Source organism: Dendropsophus ebraccatus, chromosome 4 (genome assembly GCF_027789765.1).
Source record: "Dendropsophus ebraccatus isolate aDenEbr1 chromosome 4, aDenEbr1.pat, whole genome shotgun sequence".
In the NCBI taxonomy this organism is placed as follows: domain Eukaryota; kingdom Metazoa; phylum Chordata; class Amphibia; order Anura; family Hylidae; genus Dendropsophus; species Dendropsophus ebraccatus.
Genome location: NC_091457.1, coordinates 116,135,077 through 116,154,866, shown reverse-complemented (window position 1 = coordinate 116,154,866; position 19,790 = coordinate 116,135,077). Strand labels below are relative to the sequence as shown.

At 42.6% G+C, this 19,790-nt stretch overlaps 1 protein-coding gene and 1 long non-coding RNA gene across 3 annotated transcripts; one reads left to right on the top strand and one right to left on the bottom strand.

Moving 5' to 3' along the window:
- Positions 1–1,065: 1,065 nt before the first annotated feature.
- Positions 1,066–19,423, top strand: TTLL3 (tubulin tyrosine ligase like 3). Of its 2 annotated transcripts, none has more exons than XM_069966824.1 (16): positions 1,066–1,239; positions 3,711–3,807; positions 6,604–6,676; positions 7,216–7,320; positions 7,845–7,945; positions 8,397–8,571; positions 9,311–9,372; positions 9,818–9,946; positions 10,230–10,344; positions 13,706–13,807; positions 15,038–15,227; positions 16,146–16,294; positions 17,053–17,296; positions 17,610–18,045; positions 18,152–18,758; positions 18,980–19,423. In XM_069966824.1, the coding sequence occupies exons 2-16, from the start codon at positions 3,796–3,798 to the stop codon at positions 19,195–19,197; spliced, it is 2,718 nt and encodes a 905-aa protein (XP_069822925.1). In that variant the 5' UTR covers positions 1,066–1,239; positions 3,711–3,795; the 3' UTR covers positions 19,198–19,423. The 2 variants fall into 2 exon arrangements, with proteins under 2 accessions (XP_069822925.1, XP_069822926.1); XM_069966825.1 differs by having other exon boundaries at positions 18,152–18,363; positions 18,980–19,176.
- LOC138788708 (uncharacterized) lies at positions 10,173–11,873 on the bottom strand. The gene is made up of 2 exons (XR_011362634.1): positions 11,663–11,873; positions 10,173–10,317 (listed from the first exon to the last, which is right to left on the bottom strand). It is a non-coding gene; the product is annotated as an uncharacterized lncRNA (long non-coding RNA).
- Positions 19,424–19,790: the final 367 nt, after the last annotated feature.

Below are 19,790 nucleotides of genomic sequence, written 5' to 3'. Positions count from 1 at the left end.
AACTACCTACAGACAACTGATCTGCAATCTGACAGCTGAGCGAGCAGGAGGCCGAGAAACATTGATTATTCATGAAGAGGGAGGAGGATGCATGCCAGAGTGTGGCACAAACAACTTCTCTCTGACTCTTTAGTACAGTAAGATACATAAGATTGTACATAATCCACTGCACGGAAGATTACCAAAAAGGCACCATGCTCACTGGGGGCTGCCAGCTACAGCAGGGTGAGTTCATACTACGGACTCCGCGCAGTTAAGTTTCAGAGGATTCTGTTGCTCGCGGCCGCATGCATATCCGCTGTCACAGACTCCTCTCTATGGTTTGCCAGATTCCGCTGTCCTCACGAAGAATGAGCAGATTCATTGTTCGGGCAGATGGCGGAATCTGGCAAACCATAGAGAGGAGTCTATGGGACAGGGGAGATGCATGCGGTGGGTGTTCGGTCGGGATTCGTAGTGTGCACATACCCTTATATGGCTGTTTTTAGGCTCTGTATTATATCTGTGGATTAGTGTTAGCACACCTGTCAAAATGTTCGGATTTGGCAACTTTACGCATACCCAAGTGCTCAGCGTTTTATTACCCGCGGCTGCAAAAGTTGGATGCCGCCCTGGGTTTGACAGGTCCCAGGACTTGTCAGCGTTAAAGGGTTTGTCCAGGCTTAGAGAAACATGGCAGCTTTCTCCCAGAAGCAGCACCACTCTTGCTGCAGCTGAATAGCAATACCGCACACAACCTGGAGACAGGAATGGCGCCATTTCTGTGTGAAAGCAACTCTAATTTTTCCCATTGATCGCTATACTATACCGTTCAGTAGAATTTCAGAGCATTGGGCATTTTAGACCGTTCTGGAAGGTTAGAGACCGCCATCTTTTATTATGCAGAATTCTTGGCTGCCGCACACTACATGGCGGAGAGATGCATGAAGGTTATACACAGTTCACACATTGTTGTGACACACAAGCTGACAGGTGGATTACAGAGCTGACTGGGACGCCACCATTGCAGCAGTAGGAATAGGATTGTGTTTCCCAGTTGCCCAGGAGACGGTCGCCCAGGCAACAACAAACAGAAGGGGACGGATTATCCAGGGAGCCTGCCATGTCACGGGCAGGATGACAGGGAAGTTGGCTCTGCAGCAGCACAGTGCACAACCTCAGCTGGCATCAAAGCTCTGCAAACAGAGGGGCAGCACCAATGCCCCTGCCTGCTAGATGTGCCATGCACTAACATGCCCGGTAAGACTCCATAAGTGTACAATATATTCTTTCATCGCTTGACTTACAAATAGGTAGACTATGGGATGTTGAGATTATATGTGACATGCGTCTTGTTGTTGTTTGTCAGTCGCAGGACGTTATTAAGGGATTAGCCTTGGAGCAGTTCGAAATCTCCTTTTGGGCAATTGCATGAATGGCAATTCCCTAATGTTACTGATTCATATATCATGTGCCGCCTCCTCGTAGACTGTATGATGTACTAATGACCCCCGGCTTGCTATTATGGGAGCAATTCACATAGAAAGTATCACAGATTTATGCAAATCTCAAAACTTTTTTTTTTCTTAAATCTTTGAAATTTGGCAATTTTTTTTGCTAATTAAGGGTACAAACCCACTTGACGTATTTGCTGCGTGAAGCTACATGCGTTTTTCGCACAGGTTGTTAACAACTGATGCTTTGCTAACAACAAGCTTCACGCTTCAAAAATACGCAATTGCGTATTTTAACGCAGAACAATGGTATAAAGCCAACCTGCGTTTTGCCTGCTTATTTTTAAGACTGATTCACGCAGCAAATACGTCAAGTGGGTTTGTACCCTAAAAATAAATAAATAAATGTTTGTAAAAAGTGAGCTTTCTGCATTGAGGCTCACTATTGAGTTAAAGGGCTTGTCTAAATGATTCCGACCTTACTGTCCACAGTAATTTAGTACTTAACGCCAAACGTGTGCCCCTTCTCTGCTTCATTGGTGTCTTTCTGCTCCAGATAGGTCCTGTATTCCTAGTATATGGGCATGAGGATGAGAGTCTTAGGCTACATTCACACGTTCCAGAAAGTTGTTCATAATGGCGGATCTGCAATTATGAACAAATTTAGGATGTTCACACTATCTGTAGTTATATGGATCCATAATCCACAAAAATGACAGACAAGCTCTAATACGGACCATAATTGCGGCACAGATTGTCCCATCGAAGTCTATGGGAGCGTCCGTAATTTTTGTGTATCATTAATTTTTACAGAAGAAACATCTGTAAAGGCTGCAAATCTGTAAAGAGTGCGGATGAGTAATTCTGTTACCTTCCCCTTCTTTGCCGATCCACCAAAAATACAGATAAGGCCGGGTTCACACAATCCGGGTCGGGCCGGGTATCTGCAGTGCTTTTTTTTTACATGTGTTTTTGCAAAAAAATGGATAGAAAAAAAACGGATGCATTTGTGTGTATCCATTTTGATCCGTTCTTCCATTGACTTCTATTATAAAAATAAGGGATTCAAAGCACATCTGTTTTTTTAACGTACACAAAAATGCACTTGACCTTATTTTTGTGCACATTAAAAAAAAAGGATGCGTTTTGATCCGTTTTATAATGGAAGTCAATGGAAAAACGGATGCACACAAATGCATCCGTTTCTCCATCCGTTTTTTTGCAAAAACACATGAGAAAACAGATTGCAAAAACGTAGTGTGAACCCAGTCTTACAGATGCAATAAGGATGCATTACAGACTAAATTTTTGCGGATTGCGGACTACTGAACGTGTGAGTGCAGCCTTAGTTTGGTCATGTGACATGCCACCGAAGTGGAAAGCAGGCATTTTTTCAAGGCAATAAGTAACACTACTAATATTTTGTGGACATAAAGAGGGAAATGAAAACCAATCCAAGCGGTTTGGACCTGGATGAAATCCGTAAGCAGTTAGCTACTCCATTGTAAGCTGTGTCTGTGTGTATATACATATATATATAGTCTATTCCAAGTGGAAACAGCGGAACCTCCGTGCAGACGCACAGTCCTCCACTGGGTTGGCCTGTACCCAGTACTTCATCCCAAAAAAATTGCAATTGAAGACAGCGTCCTAAAGTATCAAAAAATATTATCCTTTATTTTGCCATATGCGTATAAAAATACAACGTTTCGGCCCTTTAAAACATACTGAGCCATACTTGAGAAAGGCTCAGTATGTTTTAAAGGGCCGAAACGTTGTATTTTTATACGCATATGGCAAAATAAAGGATAATATTTTTTGATACTTTAGGACGCTGTCTTCAATTGCAATTTTTTTTACACACATATATATATATATATATATATATATGTATATATACAGTATATATATATATGCCATCCTCTACAGATCATAATGGGCACTATAACATTGCCCAAAACAGTTGCCACACAATCGTCCATAACACCGGGATTCTGAAGGATAGTATGAAGGGACTGTGCAGAATTGCCGTTCGGGGTCAAGGAAAGCTGGGTAACAACACTTCTGAATTATGTAACTTCCTCTGTTTTAGTCTTCATCCTAATTTCCCAGAATCCAATAAATCAAAGGAAAGAACGGTTTAGAATTTTTAATATAATGACAAAAGAGGATGAGCAATTGTATTTTTTTTGGGGGGGGGGGGGGGGGAATCACTTTAAATCCCCCTCTGGCCTCTCTGCAGACCCTGGAATAATTGTATGTGTTTGTTGTATACAGATTTATGGCACCTGAATGACAGATCTGTCCCTGTGAAGTCGTCTTTTCACAAAGAACAATAGTAGCCGCCAGCGCCGCTGTCACCATGGTTACCCAGGTGAATGCTCTTTTATGTTCTATTCGTGGGGACAATTGGTATTGAGCTGTGGAATGACTGTCATAGGTCGGCTTACCTACCACCTACAGACCTTACGGCACTGGTAGCAAAGAGGAAAATAGAGACTTGCCCTGGAGTCATATATCAAAATTCAGTATCGTTGGACTGCCATTCTTATTTTTACCGTTGTTTGTCTTTTAAGTTGGCCGACACTTGGGTAATGATGAAAAATCCATACCCGGGCCCCACAACCATCACTCCTATATATAGTGGTTGTATGATAATGGGTCCTAATTTTGATGATTGGCACACACTTGATTAGCCTTTAGGTTGTGTTCACACATTGTAGTTTATTTCCAATATTGTGGTGGTAATTTGTAATTTCAAAGAAAATGGTGCAGTACCCTGACAGTGTGAACACAGCCTTACACAGCCTTACACAGCTTAAAGGGGTAGTTCACAAAAAAAATAAAAAATCTTTCAAATCAACTGGTGCCAGAAAGTGCCAGAGATTTGTAATTTACTTTTATTAAAAAATCTTTAAAAGTCTTTCAGTACTTATCATCTGCTTTATGCCCTGCAGGAAGTGGTGTATTCTTTCCAGTATGGAGATCAGGAGAGGTTTTCTGTGGGCATTTGCTACTGCTCTGGACAGTTCCTGTCTCAGACACAGGTGGCAGCAGAGAGCACTGTGTCAGACCGAAAAGAATACACCACTTCCTGCAGTACATACAGCAGCTGATAAGTACTGAAAGACTGAAGATTTTTTAATAGAAATATATTACAAATCTCTGGCACCAGTTGATTTTTTTGTGAACTACCCCTTTAATCAATTGAAGACTATTTTCTCAGTCACCAGTGGTCAAGTAGAATATGGGACTGACGGAGAGTGTCCAATAATGCAATAATGTTATTATCTACCTGGTCATGTGATGAACAGACAGATGGCTCCAGACTCACAATTGTAATGTAATGACATCTGCATTCTTGTGGGGAGGAATGAGAAATTGATTGATTTGCTTAAGTGTATAACGTTTATTTTACAAAGAATCACCATTGTTTCTTGAAACTGGAATACCCCTTCAAGGCATTCTCCTGCAGCCCTGCTGCTTTATTAGTGATCAACACTGCAGGGAATTATTACTTAGGTAACTCCCATATTGATAGATGACATTCCCTTTAATCTACCTTGTTTTTATAAGCTTAACATGTCCTATAGCACTATACAGAGTGGGTCACCTGACCAGCCCCTCCATATATACAGTACCCATGGGAGGGGGGAGGCTGTCCGACACTGTAGCACAGTGATTGCTATCACTGCTCGCTGTGGAGAGGCTGCCGTGCTGTAGCGACATGCATCCTCCCCCAAGTACTGTATATAAGAATATACATTACACAGGGGGAACGTGACCCTCCTCTTTGTAGCCCTGAAGTTCCTAACACATCAGCTTGTGTTGCCCCTTACTGCTGCCACTTAAAGCGACTCTGTACCCACAATCTGCCCCCCCCCCAAACCCCTTGTACCTTCAGATAGCTGCTTTTAATCCAAGATCTGTCCTGCGGTCTGTTCGGCAGGTGATGCAGTTATTGTCCTAAAAAACATTTTTAATCCTGCAGCGCTGTGTCTAATGGCCGGGGCTTACATTTGTATATGCATTAGGCTGGCACCCCTCTCCTTCCCTCCTCCCCGCCCTCCTCAGCATTAGGAATGATCCAGGAACATTTACTGCTGTTTGAGCTTTGCACAGGTGTATTAACGATCCAGCCCATGTTCATTATACATACAGAAGGAGAATAGGAAGCAATCTGCCTGGAGCATTCCTAATGATGAGGAGGGTGGGGAGGAAGGACAGAGAGGTGGTGCCAGCCTAATGCATATACAAATGTAAGCCCTTGCCATTAGACACAGCACTGCCGGATTAAAAGTCGTTTTTAAAACAATAACTGCATCCCCTGCTGAATGGACCCCAGGACAGATCTTAGATTAAAAGCAGCTATCCGAAGGTACAAGTGGTTTGGGGGGTCAGATTGTGGGTACAGAGTCACTTTAATAGAAGTGGAGTAATACAGAAAAACACTTTACATGAAGTTATATTACAGAGCAATATAAGGGAAACTGTCAGCAGGTTAGAAGAATCTGTCTCTATTGTGCATAGGGTGTTTCCATGCTATTAGGAGTTTAAAGGGGTTATCCAGCGTTAGAAAAATATGTCCACCTTCTTCAGCAACACCACTCGTCTCCAGTTTGGGTGCAGGTTTTGCAATTCAGTTCCATTGAAGTAAATGGAGCTTAATTATAACCACACCTAAACTGCAGACAAGAGTGGGGCTGTCTCTGGAAGAAAGTGGCCATGTTTTTCTATTGCTGAATAACCCCTTTAATCTTTATGTTAATTAAACTAACTACCACTACCAGTGCACAGATGTGGCCCTCCCTCTCCGGCTGGGGCACAACGGTCTACTGGGGACAGTAGTCCGCCCCCAGTGCACCAAAACACTCAATTTGGGGGCGCTGCAATATATCAGCAAAAAAACTGTTTTGTTTTTTTTGAGAACACCTAATTGATACCGCATATGACAGAACCAAGTGTTTTCAAATCCACTCCTTACATATATATATATATATATATATATATATATATATATATATATATGGGGCACAACAGTACAAAAACATAATTTTGTCTAATTGTTTTCAGGAGATAAACTGCAATAGTAAGGAGTGAATTTATGAGCAATTCTGAACAAACGTGTGAATGTATATATGTTTAATTTGATTTAATTTAATTTACACAGCCCCAGTCTTCATCTACAACGCAGGAGTCAGAGGAGGAAAACTGTGACAAAACAAAAATTCTAGAAGAAAGAGGTAAAGCAATATGTCAAATTATATTGTAATATTTTTTAGTAAAACCCTGGATTTCTAGTTTTTAATCTTTTCTGACTTCTGGGGCCACTTTAGATGTGCTTCTCAAACTGTGAGGCGCCCCCTAGTTGCTGGTGAGGCGCAGCTGGGGAGGCAGTTCTCACAAAAGTGACTATAAGTTGCACAGTTATTTCCCTGACTCCAACAATCTCTGCTTTAGGAACATTATTATTGACTCATTTTGTACTTATTGTATGTACAGAGATTAGGAGACCAATGGAGGGTAGACTGAGCGATCATTTTTATATTTGCATGGACTTCTACCACAGATGGTGAGGTCCCAGCATCCTCTTGGTCAGTCTGGTGAGAGCCAGGCATCATTTTGTCTGTTGGGTGAGAAGGCTCCAGTAGAAAAAGTTTGAGAAGCATTGGTCTATACTATAACCCATAGTGCCTAATAGTAAGTAGAAGGATTGATTCTTTTGCTGTGCTATGTTGTCCTTTCTACTTACAATCCAAATCTACTTGTTCCAATTTCTTAGGGATGTCTGGTAAGTCCCGGACTCTGTGTGAAGGACAGGAGAAGACTTCTAATGGCAACCTCAGAAGGAAACCTCACTCTGCGACTGAGAAGCACAAGCAAGATGGTAAATGGCCTCTGTCATTCACTTCTAATCCCAGCATTGGAAGTATACATTAGTATTATATTATATGCCCCTTATGATTGAACTGCACCTTAGACACCATCTCAGCCTTCTGGTGCTTTGGCCAATGCCCTTGTGCACTGCTCACTCTGTGCACGCTCAGTGCCACCAGTACTGCCTCAGTTCCCTGCATTGCATCAATTTAGATATTTAAGATATATAAGTCCCATCATGCACTGACACTCTATAGATGGAATGTTGGAAGTTTTAGTTTTCACATAAGCTGGAAAACCATAGAAGACCACCTATACTATATGTCTATATTGATGCAGTGGGGGTAATTGCCAGGAGTGGAGATTGATGGTTTGGGTGGGTGCGTTGGATTGTGTTGTCGTTGCCCCTTTACTACACTACACTTTCTACAAAAGATTTTGGGACCATGAGAACATGTAACCGCTGCTGCAAACATCTCGCAGACCGCTATGGTTGTAGGTCCTAACACTGACATCCCTCTTGTGTGCATGCAGTGACGGCTGCCGAAGGACGGGGGCGCAAGATCAGTCATAACACCATGATTAACCCAGATCGCCTGAAACTTGCCAAGATGCTGGTGGAAAAGGCAATTAAGGTCAGTGTCATATATTCAGCATCCAGAAACAACGGAAACCTTGTAACTGATTTATTTCATTGAGCTTTGTAGCCTAGAAATAGCATCACTCTATTGTGTGGGCATGGTACCAAAGGCTTTACCTGAAGTCCCAGAGTGTTAGGGTATGTTCATACACTGCAGTTCTGCAGCAAACCCACAGGGTGTGAACGCACAGCTTGCTACTCGAAAAGAGAAATTAGGGTACTATTACGCATTATATATTCTATCATCAAATATTGATCACATGGCATTGATGGGATTATCCACCAGTAGTATGGTCACATAAGTATGGTCTTATAATGAAGGTGCTTTGTAGCCTCTTCATATTGTACGCACTTTGGGAAGTTCGAAGAAGAGACAATAGTCATCTATGTTGGTTTCTATCTGCCTGTTGTTTTTACCTTTGTAATTCTCATTTCTTAACCACTAGCAAAAAAAGATATTCAGTATTCACGGCCCGTACCCAGTGATACGTCACTGTCTGCGCAGCCGAGGATGGGTGGAGAAGAAGCTGCCCAAAGTCACGAAGGCTTCCCGGAAAAAAGAAAAGGCGGATGAAGAAAATGAAGAAGATGATGGGGACGGAAGTGGAAATGATGATGATGGTACATAAAATGGGAAAACAAGGGGCAATTCTTAAAGGATCTCAGAACGCAAAAAAAAAAACATACATTTCAGAGGAAGGTACAATATATTTCTCAGCTTTTATTATGTATGCCACTGCAGCATGTGAAACATTATAACTAGAGATGAGCGAACCTTGAGCATGCTCGAGTCGATCCAAACCCGAACTTTCGGCATTTGATTAGTGGTGGCTGCTGAAGTTGGATAAAGCCCTAAGGCTATGTGGAAATCATGGATATAGTCATTGGCTATATCCATGTTTTCCAGACAACCTTAGAGCTTTATCCAAGTTCAGCAGCTCCAGCTAATCAAATACCGAACGTTCGGGTTCGGATCCACTGGAACCCGAACCCGGTTCGCTCATCTCTAATTATAACTTCATTGTATAAATACATCATAGATATCCTAAAAAAGCTGGGAAAGCTATAATTTAACATCATCAACACCCTCTAAAAAAATCAGCACATTGAACATTGGACAAGGCATGGAATCAATTTTTCATGAACAGTTCTACTGATTTTCTGTTAGCGCTCAGAACAGTACAAGTCCCTGCTGCCCCCTGCCGGATTAGTTGCTCTGCTCTGGTGCATTGGGAGATATGTAGTGTGCATAGTAGTGTGATAAGTGACACGTCTTTCACAATACAATGCACCAGAATTTAGGATTTCGATCAAGTAGCTACTTCCTTTAACGAACAAAATCTGGTTAATTTATTTCTAGATGACGATGCTGAGGAGGAAGAAGAGAAAGATGAAGATCCTGATGGCACCTATGATTTAATGGTAAATGTCAAAGATAATGATTATTGGCTGTAGAGAGCAGATAATTTACTGTAGCTTCTAGTCAAAGAAGTGAAAGTAGTCAGAAATTAAGATGAGAATATACAAAAGATAACTCATGGTGGTCTCTGACTTCTTCTCCATCAACATGCACACACAAAATGGATGATCAAACTTAATTTTTCAATATATTGAGATAAGCAGCTGTCATACACAATAGGCACCTACCACTTATATCCTGGGGAGACAACAGATTGCACAGTTTATTACAAGACATTGCACTCTATAAGGAACAGGACACCAATGCTTAAAGTGTACCTGCCCTTTAAGGTAACTTTTCAGGATAAGTTGTTGTGTGTGTACATGAGGAGTAACACTGTTTCTGGCCAATGTGTAGCTTGTATATTTACATTGTGTAACTTTGCACATTGCGTTTTTGTTGCTTTAGTCAAGACTTGTCCGCAATGAAATACCCTATTTTATCTGGACAACCAGGCGAGATGCTGTGGACTGCAGGTTCCTGAAGAAGGATCAGATGATGAACCACTATGCCAAAGCAGGCTCCTTCACTACCAAGGTGGGTCTTTCGGCTGGGTTTACAGAATGCGGACAAGAGCTTAATTTTATATTGGTACAATCTACATAGCAATAATCTCCTGGCTGCAACTGGAAAGAGTCAACAAGCTGGCTATCAGACACACCGCTAGCAGCTTGGCGGAGGTCATGTAAATTCTTTTGTCCTACATTGTGTTACTGTACAGTCTTACATGAGTCATGTAAAAAAAAATCTTTTAAATAAATGCTTAGATGGAATTGACTTTTAATAGACCATTGACAAGGTGGATCTGCTGTTCTTCTAGGTGGGCATCTGCACTAATTTAAGGAACCTCCACTGGTTTGATGAAGCCGACCCTGATTCTTTCTTCCCACGTTGCTACAGACTGGGAGCTGAGGATGAGAAGAGGGCATTCATTGGTATGATTATTGGGCGCAGTAACTCTAACAACTAATGCTGCGTTTACACGAAACGATAATTGGCCCGATCGTACGATTAACGATGTCGGAGTAACGATTTATTTTTCATATCGATCAGCGTTTAGATGGTACAATATATCGTATGGAAAAATAGTTTTACGATCGCGCGCCCCCCGCTCGCAGCCCGGCCCCACGGTTAACCGCAGCCCCGATCGCCACCCCGATCACCACCCCCGCCGCCCCCCCCCGCCGCTCCGATCGCTAGACCCCCCGCCCGACGCTCCGATCGCCCCCGCCGCCCTGGCCACGAGCATACGTTACCTGCTCCGCGTAGCAGGTGTTCGAAATCCCCGGCTCCCCTCTTCAGTGCATTGATTGGCTGAAGAGGGGAGACGGGAATTTCAAACGGCTCCTCTTCAGCCAATCAATGCATGGCAGCACTGATTGGCTGAAGAGGGGAGTCGGGAATTTCAAACGGCTCCCCTTCAGCCAATCAGTGCTGAAGAGGAGCACTGATTGGCTGAAGAGGAGCCGTTTGAAATTCCCGGCTCCCCTCTTCAGCCAATCAACGCACTGAAGAGGGGAGCCGGGGATTTCGAACGCCTGCTACGTGGACAGGTAATGTATGCTCATGGCCGTGGCGGCGGGGGCGATCGGAGCGTCGGCGGCGGGGGGGATGGCGATCGGAGTGGCGGGGGTGGTTGCTAGGGGCCGGCGTAGGAAGCTGCGGATGAGCGGGGGGCCGGGCTGCGGCGACTGTTTACACGGAACGATCGGCGAATTTTTTGCGAACGACGAACGACGATTTAAGAACATGTTGTAAGATCAAAATGAACAATTTCTCGTTCGTCGTTTGATCGTTCCGTGTAAACGCAGCATTAATCTGGTCAGTAATTATCTTTAGGGGACAAACACACTTGCCGGATCCGCAGCGATCCGCAGACGGCTGTGGGGGCGGCCGGGGCTGCACGGGGGTGATCAGACGGCCGTGTCTGCGGGCGGGCACTGGAGCGAGCATATACTTTACCTGATCCCAGCTCCGGCTTGCTGAAGATTCCGGGAACCGCCGAAGCAAGCTGGAGCCGTGATCAGGTAAAGTATATGCTCCGGTGGCCAGGGGGGTTAACGGGGCGGGCTGGGGACAAATTTGCAGCAGGGATGTACATCCCTGTTGCGATTTTGTCTAACATTGAAAGAATAGGGGCGGGATCCGCAGCGAGTCTCGCTGCAAATACGCAGCGGGGGGACTCGCTGTGGATCCGGCAAGTGTGTTTGTCCCCTTAGAGGGGTTTATGAGGACAAGTTTTATGAAACTAACCATCAAAATTCCTGTTTAGTCCTCCACCACTAGTTCACCCCATTCTACTGTTACATCTAGGCCATAGTGTTGTTTCATCCTTAGGTGCAGCCATAGGACAACATAGCCATTATGTGAACATAATGTCACTATGGCCTACAGCAGCTTATCTCTTGCACAGGCAGAGACTGGACCATTACATGGCAGAGAGTCTCATTTGCTACAGGACCCTCTGTTACACACAAACATGGTGGAAAATGAAACTGGCTCAGTTAACCCCTAGCAACCTATCAGATTCCATTTTTCATTCCTCACAGACTCTTAGGAAAATGAAAGGTGGAATCTGATTGGTTGCTAGGGGCAACTGAGCCAGTTTTACTTTACACCATGTTAGATAAATCTCCCCCATAGTATTTTTTCTACTGTGAGTAGTAACATTTATAAAGCATGGGCCCTGCATTCTTCGGAAAAAATCAATTTTTTTTCCCGATATGCATCCTTCTTCTACATCCTTTTTGTGGGGTAAAGGTCATGCATAAAAAAACAAGAGGTGAACCTAGCCTAACAGTGTCAACAGTGTAGAATGTGAATTACAGCTGACAGATTCCTTTAAAGGGTTACTGTCATTTAACAAAGCTTTTGACATGTTAGAGAATCATCAGATGAGAAGTAATCCGACAGATTCCAGTAGCATGAATTTCAATTAATTTTATTCAAGCAACATACACGGGATTGGAGACCCTCTGGCATGCATCTACTTCTTAAAAGCATTTCATGAACTTTATACTTGGTGCTGTTGGATCCCCAATATATGTTACAGCATCATGTCAAAAGTTTTGACATTTTTTGGGGTCTGGGTGTTCAGACCCTCACTAATTATTAGAACAAGTGGGTAAAAGGGCACTGCTGTGTGCTTTACTCCTCAGCTCTCTGCAATCTTCCTCTAGCTGCAGGAGCCAAGCTTCTTAGACTTGGGCTATGTTCACACTATGTATATTTTGGTAAAACTACAGCCGTTGTTTCCAATTGCAACAACGGCCGTGATTAATACAAAAATATACCTTACTTTGCTGTCTATTGATTCCCGGCTGGAGTGTATACACATAATATACACTCCGACTGGGATCCCTAGTGGCTCCGCGAGAAACTGACATGTCAGTTTTTTGCGGCTGCTATTCATTGAATAGTGGCTGCAGAAAACCCAGTCAGTGCACACAGTGGAGCGAGGGGCTCCGGCCGCACGCTCCATTGTGTGCAGTGGGGAGTTCTGATGCAATGCGCTCACATCAGAACTCAGCGGCGCTAAAGATCATCCGGCCGGTACTGCAGTACCAGCGGGATGATCTTTTCTGAGACCAGCCTTTCCGGTCTCATACAGCGTGTTAACATAGCCTAATAATACCAGTGAGCCGCACACTTGTGGTTCATTTTGACAGTCATTGGGGGTGTAAACAACCCCAAGTTATCAAAGCTTTTCACGTCTCTGTGACGGGAAAAAAAAAATTGTTAAATGACAGATACACTTTAACATCCAATGGACAATCCTGTAGGATTGAATAAAGACAGACAATTTGTATTAGTAAATTGGAACAAAACGATACATTTTGTTGCCCAGTGCAGGGCCTAAGGGGGTCGGAGCATAACAACAATTTAGAACAGTGCTTCTCTATTCCAGTCCTCAGGCCTCACCAACAGGCCATGTTTTGAGGATATCCCATACAAAGGACACCTGTGCTAATACCTGATGCACTGAGTACAATTATATCACCTGTGAAATACTAAGGAAATCCTCAAAACATGACCTGTTGGTGAGGCCTGAGGACTGGAATTGAGAAGCACTGATTTAGAGAACTCCAAAAAGAGAATCCACATGTCATGCTTCACCAACCCAGGTCCTGCAATAGGGATATCACTATATAAGTGTTCCTTCAATATAATCCCAAACTCTTAACCTATACGGCTTTTATTGTTATTATCAATTCTAAGGTGTTCATACAAATAAAAAGTCATGAAGAAATGGAGTATGTGTTATCAATAATGTTCTTGTGTGTTCTGCGTTTTTAGAGGATTTCTGGCTGACGGCTGCTCGGAGTATTCTCAAAAGAGTGGCGGGAGGAGACTGGAACAGAACTTCAGACACCCAAGAGTACCCAACCAATATGAATGGTGAATAGGAGCATAGTGGTATTTAAAGGGAGACATAGGGGGAGATTTATCAAAGGGTGTAAAATTTAGACTGGTGCAAACTGCCCACAGCAGCCAATCACAGCTCAGCTTTAGGCAGTGCTGAAAGGAAAGCTGAGCTGTGATTGGTTGTTGTGGGCCGTTTGCACCAGTCTAAATTTTACACCCTTTGATAAATCTCCCCCATAGTGCTTTGAGGTGGAGGGGCTGCATCTATGCAAACTGAGCATGGAAGCATCCAGACTCTAATAGACACATGCTTCTGGATGTATTTTTCATGCAATAGGCCAGAAAGTAGTATGTTCTATGCTTCATATTATTGTATGACTTACAGATAGGAAGCCATAAGGAGAAACTGCACACTTACAAACCTTTTAATGTTCATGGGCCCCTCCAGACATATTTAAAAGGGTTTTTTTAAAAAAAAAGTAATATAAAAGGATCAAAAAGTTAGTCCCCACCGATCTGCCTATTCTCGGGAAAAGACAACAATATTAAGAGGGTTATCCAAGATTAGAGAGAAACAGCAACTTTTTTAAAAAAAAGAGCACCACCCCTTTCCTGAGTTTGTGTGTGGTAGGGAGAGATGCTGTCTTTGGAAGAAAGCAGCCATGTTTTTCTAAGACTGGATAACCCCTTTAATTCCTAGAAATCCATTTTAATGTGAAGTCTTCAGCTTTTTATAATGCTATATTTTGGATATCACCTGCTTATTACTTTTCAAATGTCCGATTGTTGAAAATCTATATAATATTTCTTACATCTGAGTTTGCTGTGGTTGTATATGGAGCACATCAGCAGTACAAACCTCTCCGTCTCTGATGATTTGTTACCGTGTATCAGTGCAAGTAAAATATAGATTCTTGAAATGCAAAATTTGTAGCAAACACAAAGCTAAGTAAGAGGAATTAGTGCAGTTTGGGCCTTTTATATGTTTCTTTTCACTGACAGGAAGTAGAGCTCTTGGTGGATGAGAAAGTTGCAGATCACCTCCTTATCAGAAGATATTAAATCTCAAGAGTCGAAAATATTTCCCACAATTTTCCCCGTCATTTTATGAGCTCTAGCTGTATTTTACAGCTAAAAACAGTCACAAAAGCAAAAATAAGTCTAAAACATTAGCATTTTTTTCGCCTAAAAATATTATTATATCCAAAAATGTAATGTTCACCTAGCCTTATTGTGATAAGCATGTCTCTTACTTTCCTATAGATAACAAACGAGGAACCAAGAAACGTGGAGGTAGTGTACCAACTCATGTCATAACAACAGCCATCCAAACCTGTGAAGCCTATCTGAACAGCCTAGAACACAACGATATTGATGTCGAAACAGCTTCCACTTCCATTATGACAGATGCAACGTGGGAAGAGTTCTTGCATAGTTACTATCAGGTCATTCAGTAAGTGAATTAGTAAGAAATAATCTGATTAATACCAGGGTTATCCACTCTATCTGCTAACAATGGTAAAAGAATATATTAGTTTAAAAAAGTGCTCAGCTTTGTATGATTATCTTTACAGCACAGCTATATTATATTATATAAAACCTTTGAATAAGCCAAGTAGTTTTAGTGCAGACTGGGTAGTACTGGACATAAAGGATACCTCTCACTTCGCGACTATCACAGGATCCTTCAAAAAAATCCTGCAGGTAGGCAGTCCTCTTCTGACACGAGCCATGGTATGGAATTCCTGGAGGCACCATAGACTGCAGTGTTAGTGTATTACAATGCAGTCTATGGCACTTCAGGGTGTTCCATACCACGGCTCGTGGCAGAAGAGGACTGTCTATTTGCAAAGCCACAATGGAACATAGCTCTACATAGTAGGTTTAATGTGTAATAGGCCCAGCAAGCAAACACTTTTTTGTCAGGTCACTGACTCATTTTGGCAGGTTAAAAAGCACCCATTCTTCAGCTGCATATCTCTCTATGTAATAGATGATGTAATTATCCAGTGATTGTTCGAATTGCTTTGCCTGCTCTATAGCTGAGCCCTGATGAGCACTGATCTAAAAGATCCCTTAGGCCCTTGTGTTAACCCTTTGAGATTTGGAGAACAAAGTATGTGTTGGGTACCTATGAATCCATAGAACATGGTAGGTGGCTACATCTTTTGCATTGAGGTGTGATTTATGTCTAATTTGAGTGGAAGAGGAGTGCAAGGTTGGCACTGGAGTGGAAAACAATGAACTCCTTGCAGATGCCCCCCATGCCACATACTGGGGAAGTGTGTAGGTGACATGCCCCTTGCACAGTAATACATATGTGTGTTTATTATGACATTGACATTCATTATACTAAGTTATCTTCTTGCAGTGAAGGAGCATCGATTGGCAATTCATTCTCCTATATGGATCAATGCAGTAACTTATTGCAGCAGTTAGCTGAAGTGAATCCACAGCTAGATATCGAAGGTGACAGGAATATCTGGATTGTTAAACCAGGTGCCAAATCCCGTGGGAGAGGTGAGAACAAATTTATTAACATTCAAGAAATGTGATGAGTGGATGTGGCTAGCATTACTTCCTCAAGCGTTATTAAAGGGAACCAGTCACCATGATATATACAGTGGTACCTCGGTTCTCGAACTTAATTGGTTCTGGAAGGCAGTTTGAGAACCGAGCAGTGTTTTCTCATAGGAAATAATGTAAATGTGATTAATTGGTTCCAGCGCCCACCAATAATTACCTACAATACTCATATATTACATTGATAAGTGTCCAGTTTAATCTCTACATTACAGAACAATACTGTACAGGACATTATACACAAGAAACATTCAACAAAACCAGCAATTATAGTACAGTAGTCACTAACTCGTTACTCATCCTCTACTGTATAGTACCCCCCACTGTAAAGTATGGGAGATGGTGGTGCACTGACTGTACTACTACTGTACTGTATATGCACTTCAGCAGTCTTATACAGTACAGGATGGGAGATGGTGGTACACTGACTGTACTACTACTGTACTGTATAGGCACTCCAGCAGTCTTATACAGTACAGGATGGGAGATGGTGGTGCACTGACTGTACTGTATATGCACTCCAGCAATCTTATACAGTACTGTACTGTATGTGAAGCCTCTCAAGTGCTAAACTCACCACGACCAACCCACCATCCACACTCGCGAAAAAGATTAAGATACCGAGTACTTAACGATGATTTATGATTTTAGATTACTTTTTATTTTCTGATTTACTGATTTTATTTTCTATGCAGGTATTATCTGCATGGATCGCTTGGCCGAGATTCTGAAATTGGTGGATTGTGATCCTATGATTGTCAAAGACGGAAAATGGGTGGTCCAAAAATACATTGAGAGACCGCTTCTCATCTTTAGCACCAAGTTTGATGTGCGTCAGTGGTTTCTGGTGACTGATTGGAACCCTTTAACCATCTGGTTCTACCGGGAATGTTATGTGCGATTTTCAACGCAACCGTACTCTCTGGAAAGTCTAGACACGTAGGTTAGCTTGTTATACTAATTCTTAATTCTGCAGATGATTAGGTACAGGGTCTTGTCACCATCTAGCTATCCAGTTTTTTCAGAGTTATCTTCTTGATCTCTTTGATTGCCTCCATTCATCGTGTTGCTCTTTTCTCTGCAGATCATCCTAGCACAACTAGTTCTTCAAAGAAGCCAAAAATATTATTACTAAGTAGACGTAGTGCTACAGACATATGGACATCACCGCTGATCACAGAACATGAGATGACTAGGAAATTTCTCTATGCTGAATCACAATGGTCTAACACAGTCATTATCTCTTTTTTAGATCCATCCACTTATGCAACAACTCCATCCAAAAACATTTCGAGAACTCCCGCAGTCGTCATCCTCAGGTTCCTGCTGATAACATGTGGTCTAGTGATCAATTCAAGATGCATCTCCAGAGGTTGGGAGAGAAGAGAGCCTGGGATGACATCATTGTACCAGGGATGAAAGCTGCCATAATACATGCTATGCAAAGTGCCCAGGATGTAGTAGAGTTCAGAAAAAGCAGCTTTGAGTTGTACGGGGCTGATTTCATGTTTGGTGAGAACTTTCAGCCTTGGTTGATTGAAATCAATGCCAGTCCAACAATGGCGCCATCCACAGTTGTGACCACCAGACTCTGTGCAATGGTTCAGGAGGACACTTTACGTGTGGTGATTGATCGGAAGTATGATCGCAACTGTGATGTTGGTGGCTTCGAACTGATCTATAAGCAGGTACATCCCTAGGAGCAGTTCCCTCTCCATAATTAGTCATTCCTTGTAGTTCAGCTTTTCCAGAAACAGATAAGAACATATTACAACATATTCTTTATCATTTTAGCCAGCAGTGGATATCCCGCAATATGTTGGAATCAATTTATTGGTGGAAGGCTTAACAGTGAAAAGACCACGTGGACCTCTCTTAAAACCCCTCAATGGACCTATGAACATTGGCTTCACTAATCCGATCAACCAAAGATCCCTCTCCATGGTGCAAAGCAAAACATCAACTGCAACCTCATTTATTGGGAACCAAGATCCTTCAAGACAAAGGTCAACAATCCCATATTCAACATCAAAGTCTTCCCAGTCCACACAAAAACCTCTCACTTTAAAAAGGGCAAAGACTACAGCTATTGGTAAAGAGAACATTTCCATAGCAGAGGTAAAATGTGGACCTCAGAGTGTGGAGCTTGTCAAGCTGTCCAGAAAACTGGGAGGAGAGTGCAAGGATATGGCCAAATCCCTGACGCACGGGAGAAGCGTGTCAAAAGGAGTGGTGACGCACATGCATCAGCGCATGATCCCTGCTCCTAAACTGTCTCTCTCAGAAAAGCCACTTTTAGTAAAGCACCCAGCTGGCCAAAGGGATGGGATACACCTTGACTTGAAGTTCTCCAGTCTTGATCTGGGAGAAATTCAACTTCTTAAAAACTTTCCAAAGACAGGTGAGAAAACTGTGACAATGATATATAAATTCCCAACGGGAGACCCTTTATCATTATATCACTCATAGAGGGTTAGGCTAAAAATGGGGTTATACAGAGTCCTAAGAGCTTGGTTAAATTTGCTGATATATGTGGTATACACATTTCTGTTTACGGGGGCAACAGTTGGTAGATAGATATAAGATACAGTAGCAACCCATATTCATTTTTTTCATATTTAGGGCTGGACCCCCACCGAATGCCATGTTTGTTCTGCAAGGGATCTTCCTCACTGAGCAACAGTCTACAAGCAATGTGCAACTGTACCAGGAGCGCTAAACTTCCAGCAAAGCCCATCCGTTTCCAGCTCACCAAGGGAACCAACCTCAGCAAGTTCCATGAAGGAGCAGAGCCTCTTACAGCACGGGGGACAGCCATCCTCACATCAGTGCTACTGTGATCCTGATACAGAGAAAGCACAGGGCTGTCTGAGGAAACAAATGGTACTCCCCATAACTACTGTTTGCTATGAACAATACTGACAAAATTTCTACTCCCCACAGTCCTGTATGTCAATAAACTCATTGTTGGAGATACAATTTGGGTAATTGGACATGTATTGTGACAGGTCAAGGCTGTAATAAAAAACCGATGTTGAGCAATAAAAGGTGGGGTTGTGACAACCATGTGGAACCTACATGGATGAACATTATTCTGTGTGCAAGCTGGGAGCAGTAGTGGTGCAACTAACCGTGTAGTCCTGAACACCCTTTATCAATGTAATTGCTACAATAATGTAAAGAGCAGGAATTAGAATTCTGGACACTAGGACTCTGTGAAGCAAAAATTGTTTATTTAAATCTATTTAAATCTTTAAATCTATTTAAAGATAGTAAGCTTTTGGTCACAGTCCGTTTAGCAGCGGGTACAACTGCCAGAAACCCCTCATGAACGGAGACACAACCATTCACACAATGAATGGAGTGCCCACCACACCTGTGCGCCGTGCACTCCATTCATTCTCTAAGGGACTGTCAGATGTTTTTAAGTCCC

Bases quoted from the DNA above. Each gene is read 5' to 3' on its own strand.
- TTLL3 (XM_069966824.1), top strand. The intron at 8,572-9,310 runs GTACATAAAATG...ATTTATTTCTAG, and splicing joins AAGTGGAAATGATGATGATG to ATGACGATGCTGAGGAGGAA. The intron at 13,808-15,037 runs GTGAATAGGAGC...ACTTTCCTATAG, and splicing joins GTACCCAACCAATATGAATG to ATAACAAACGAGGAACCAAG.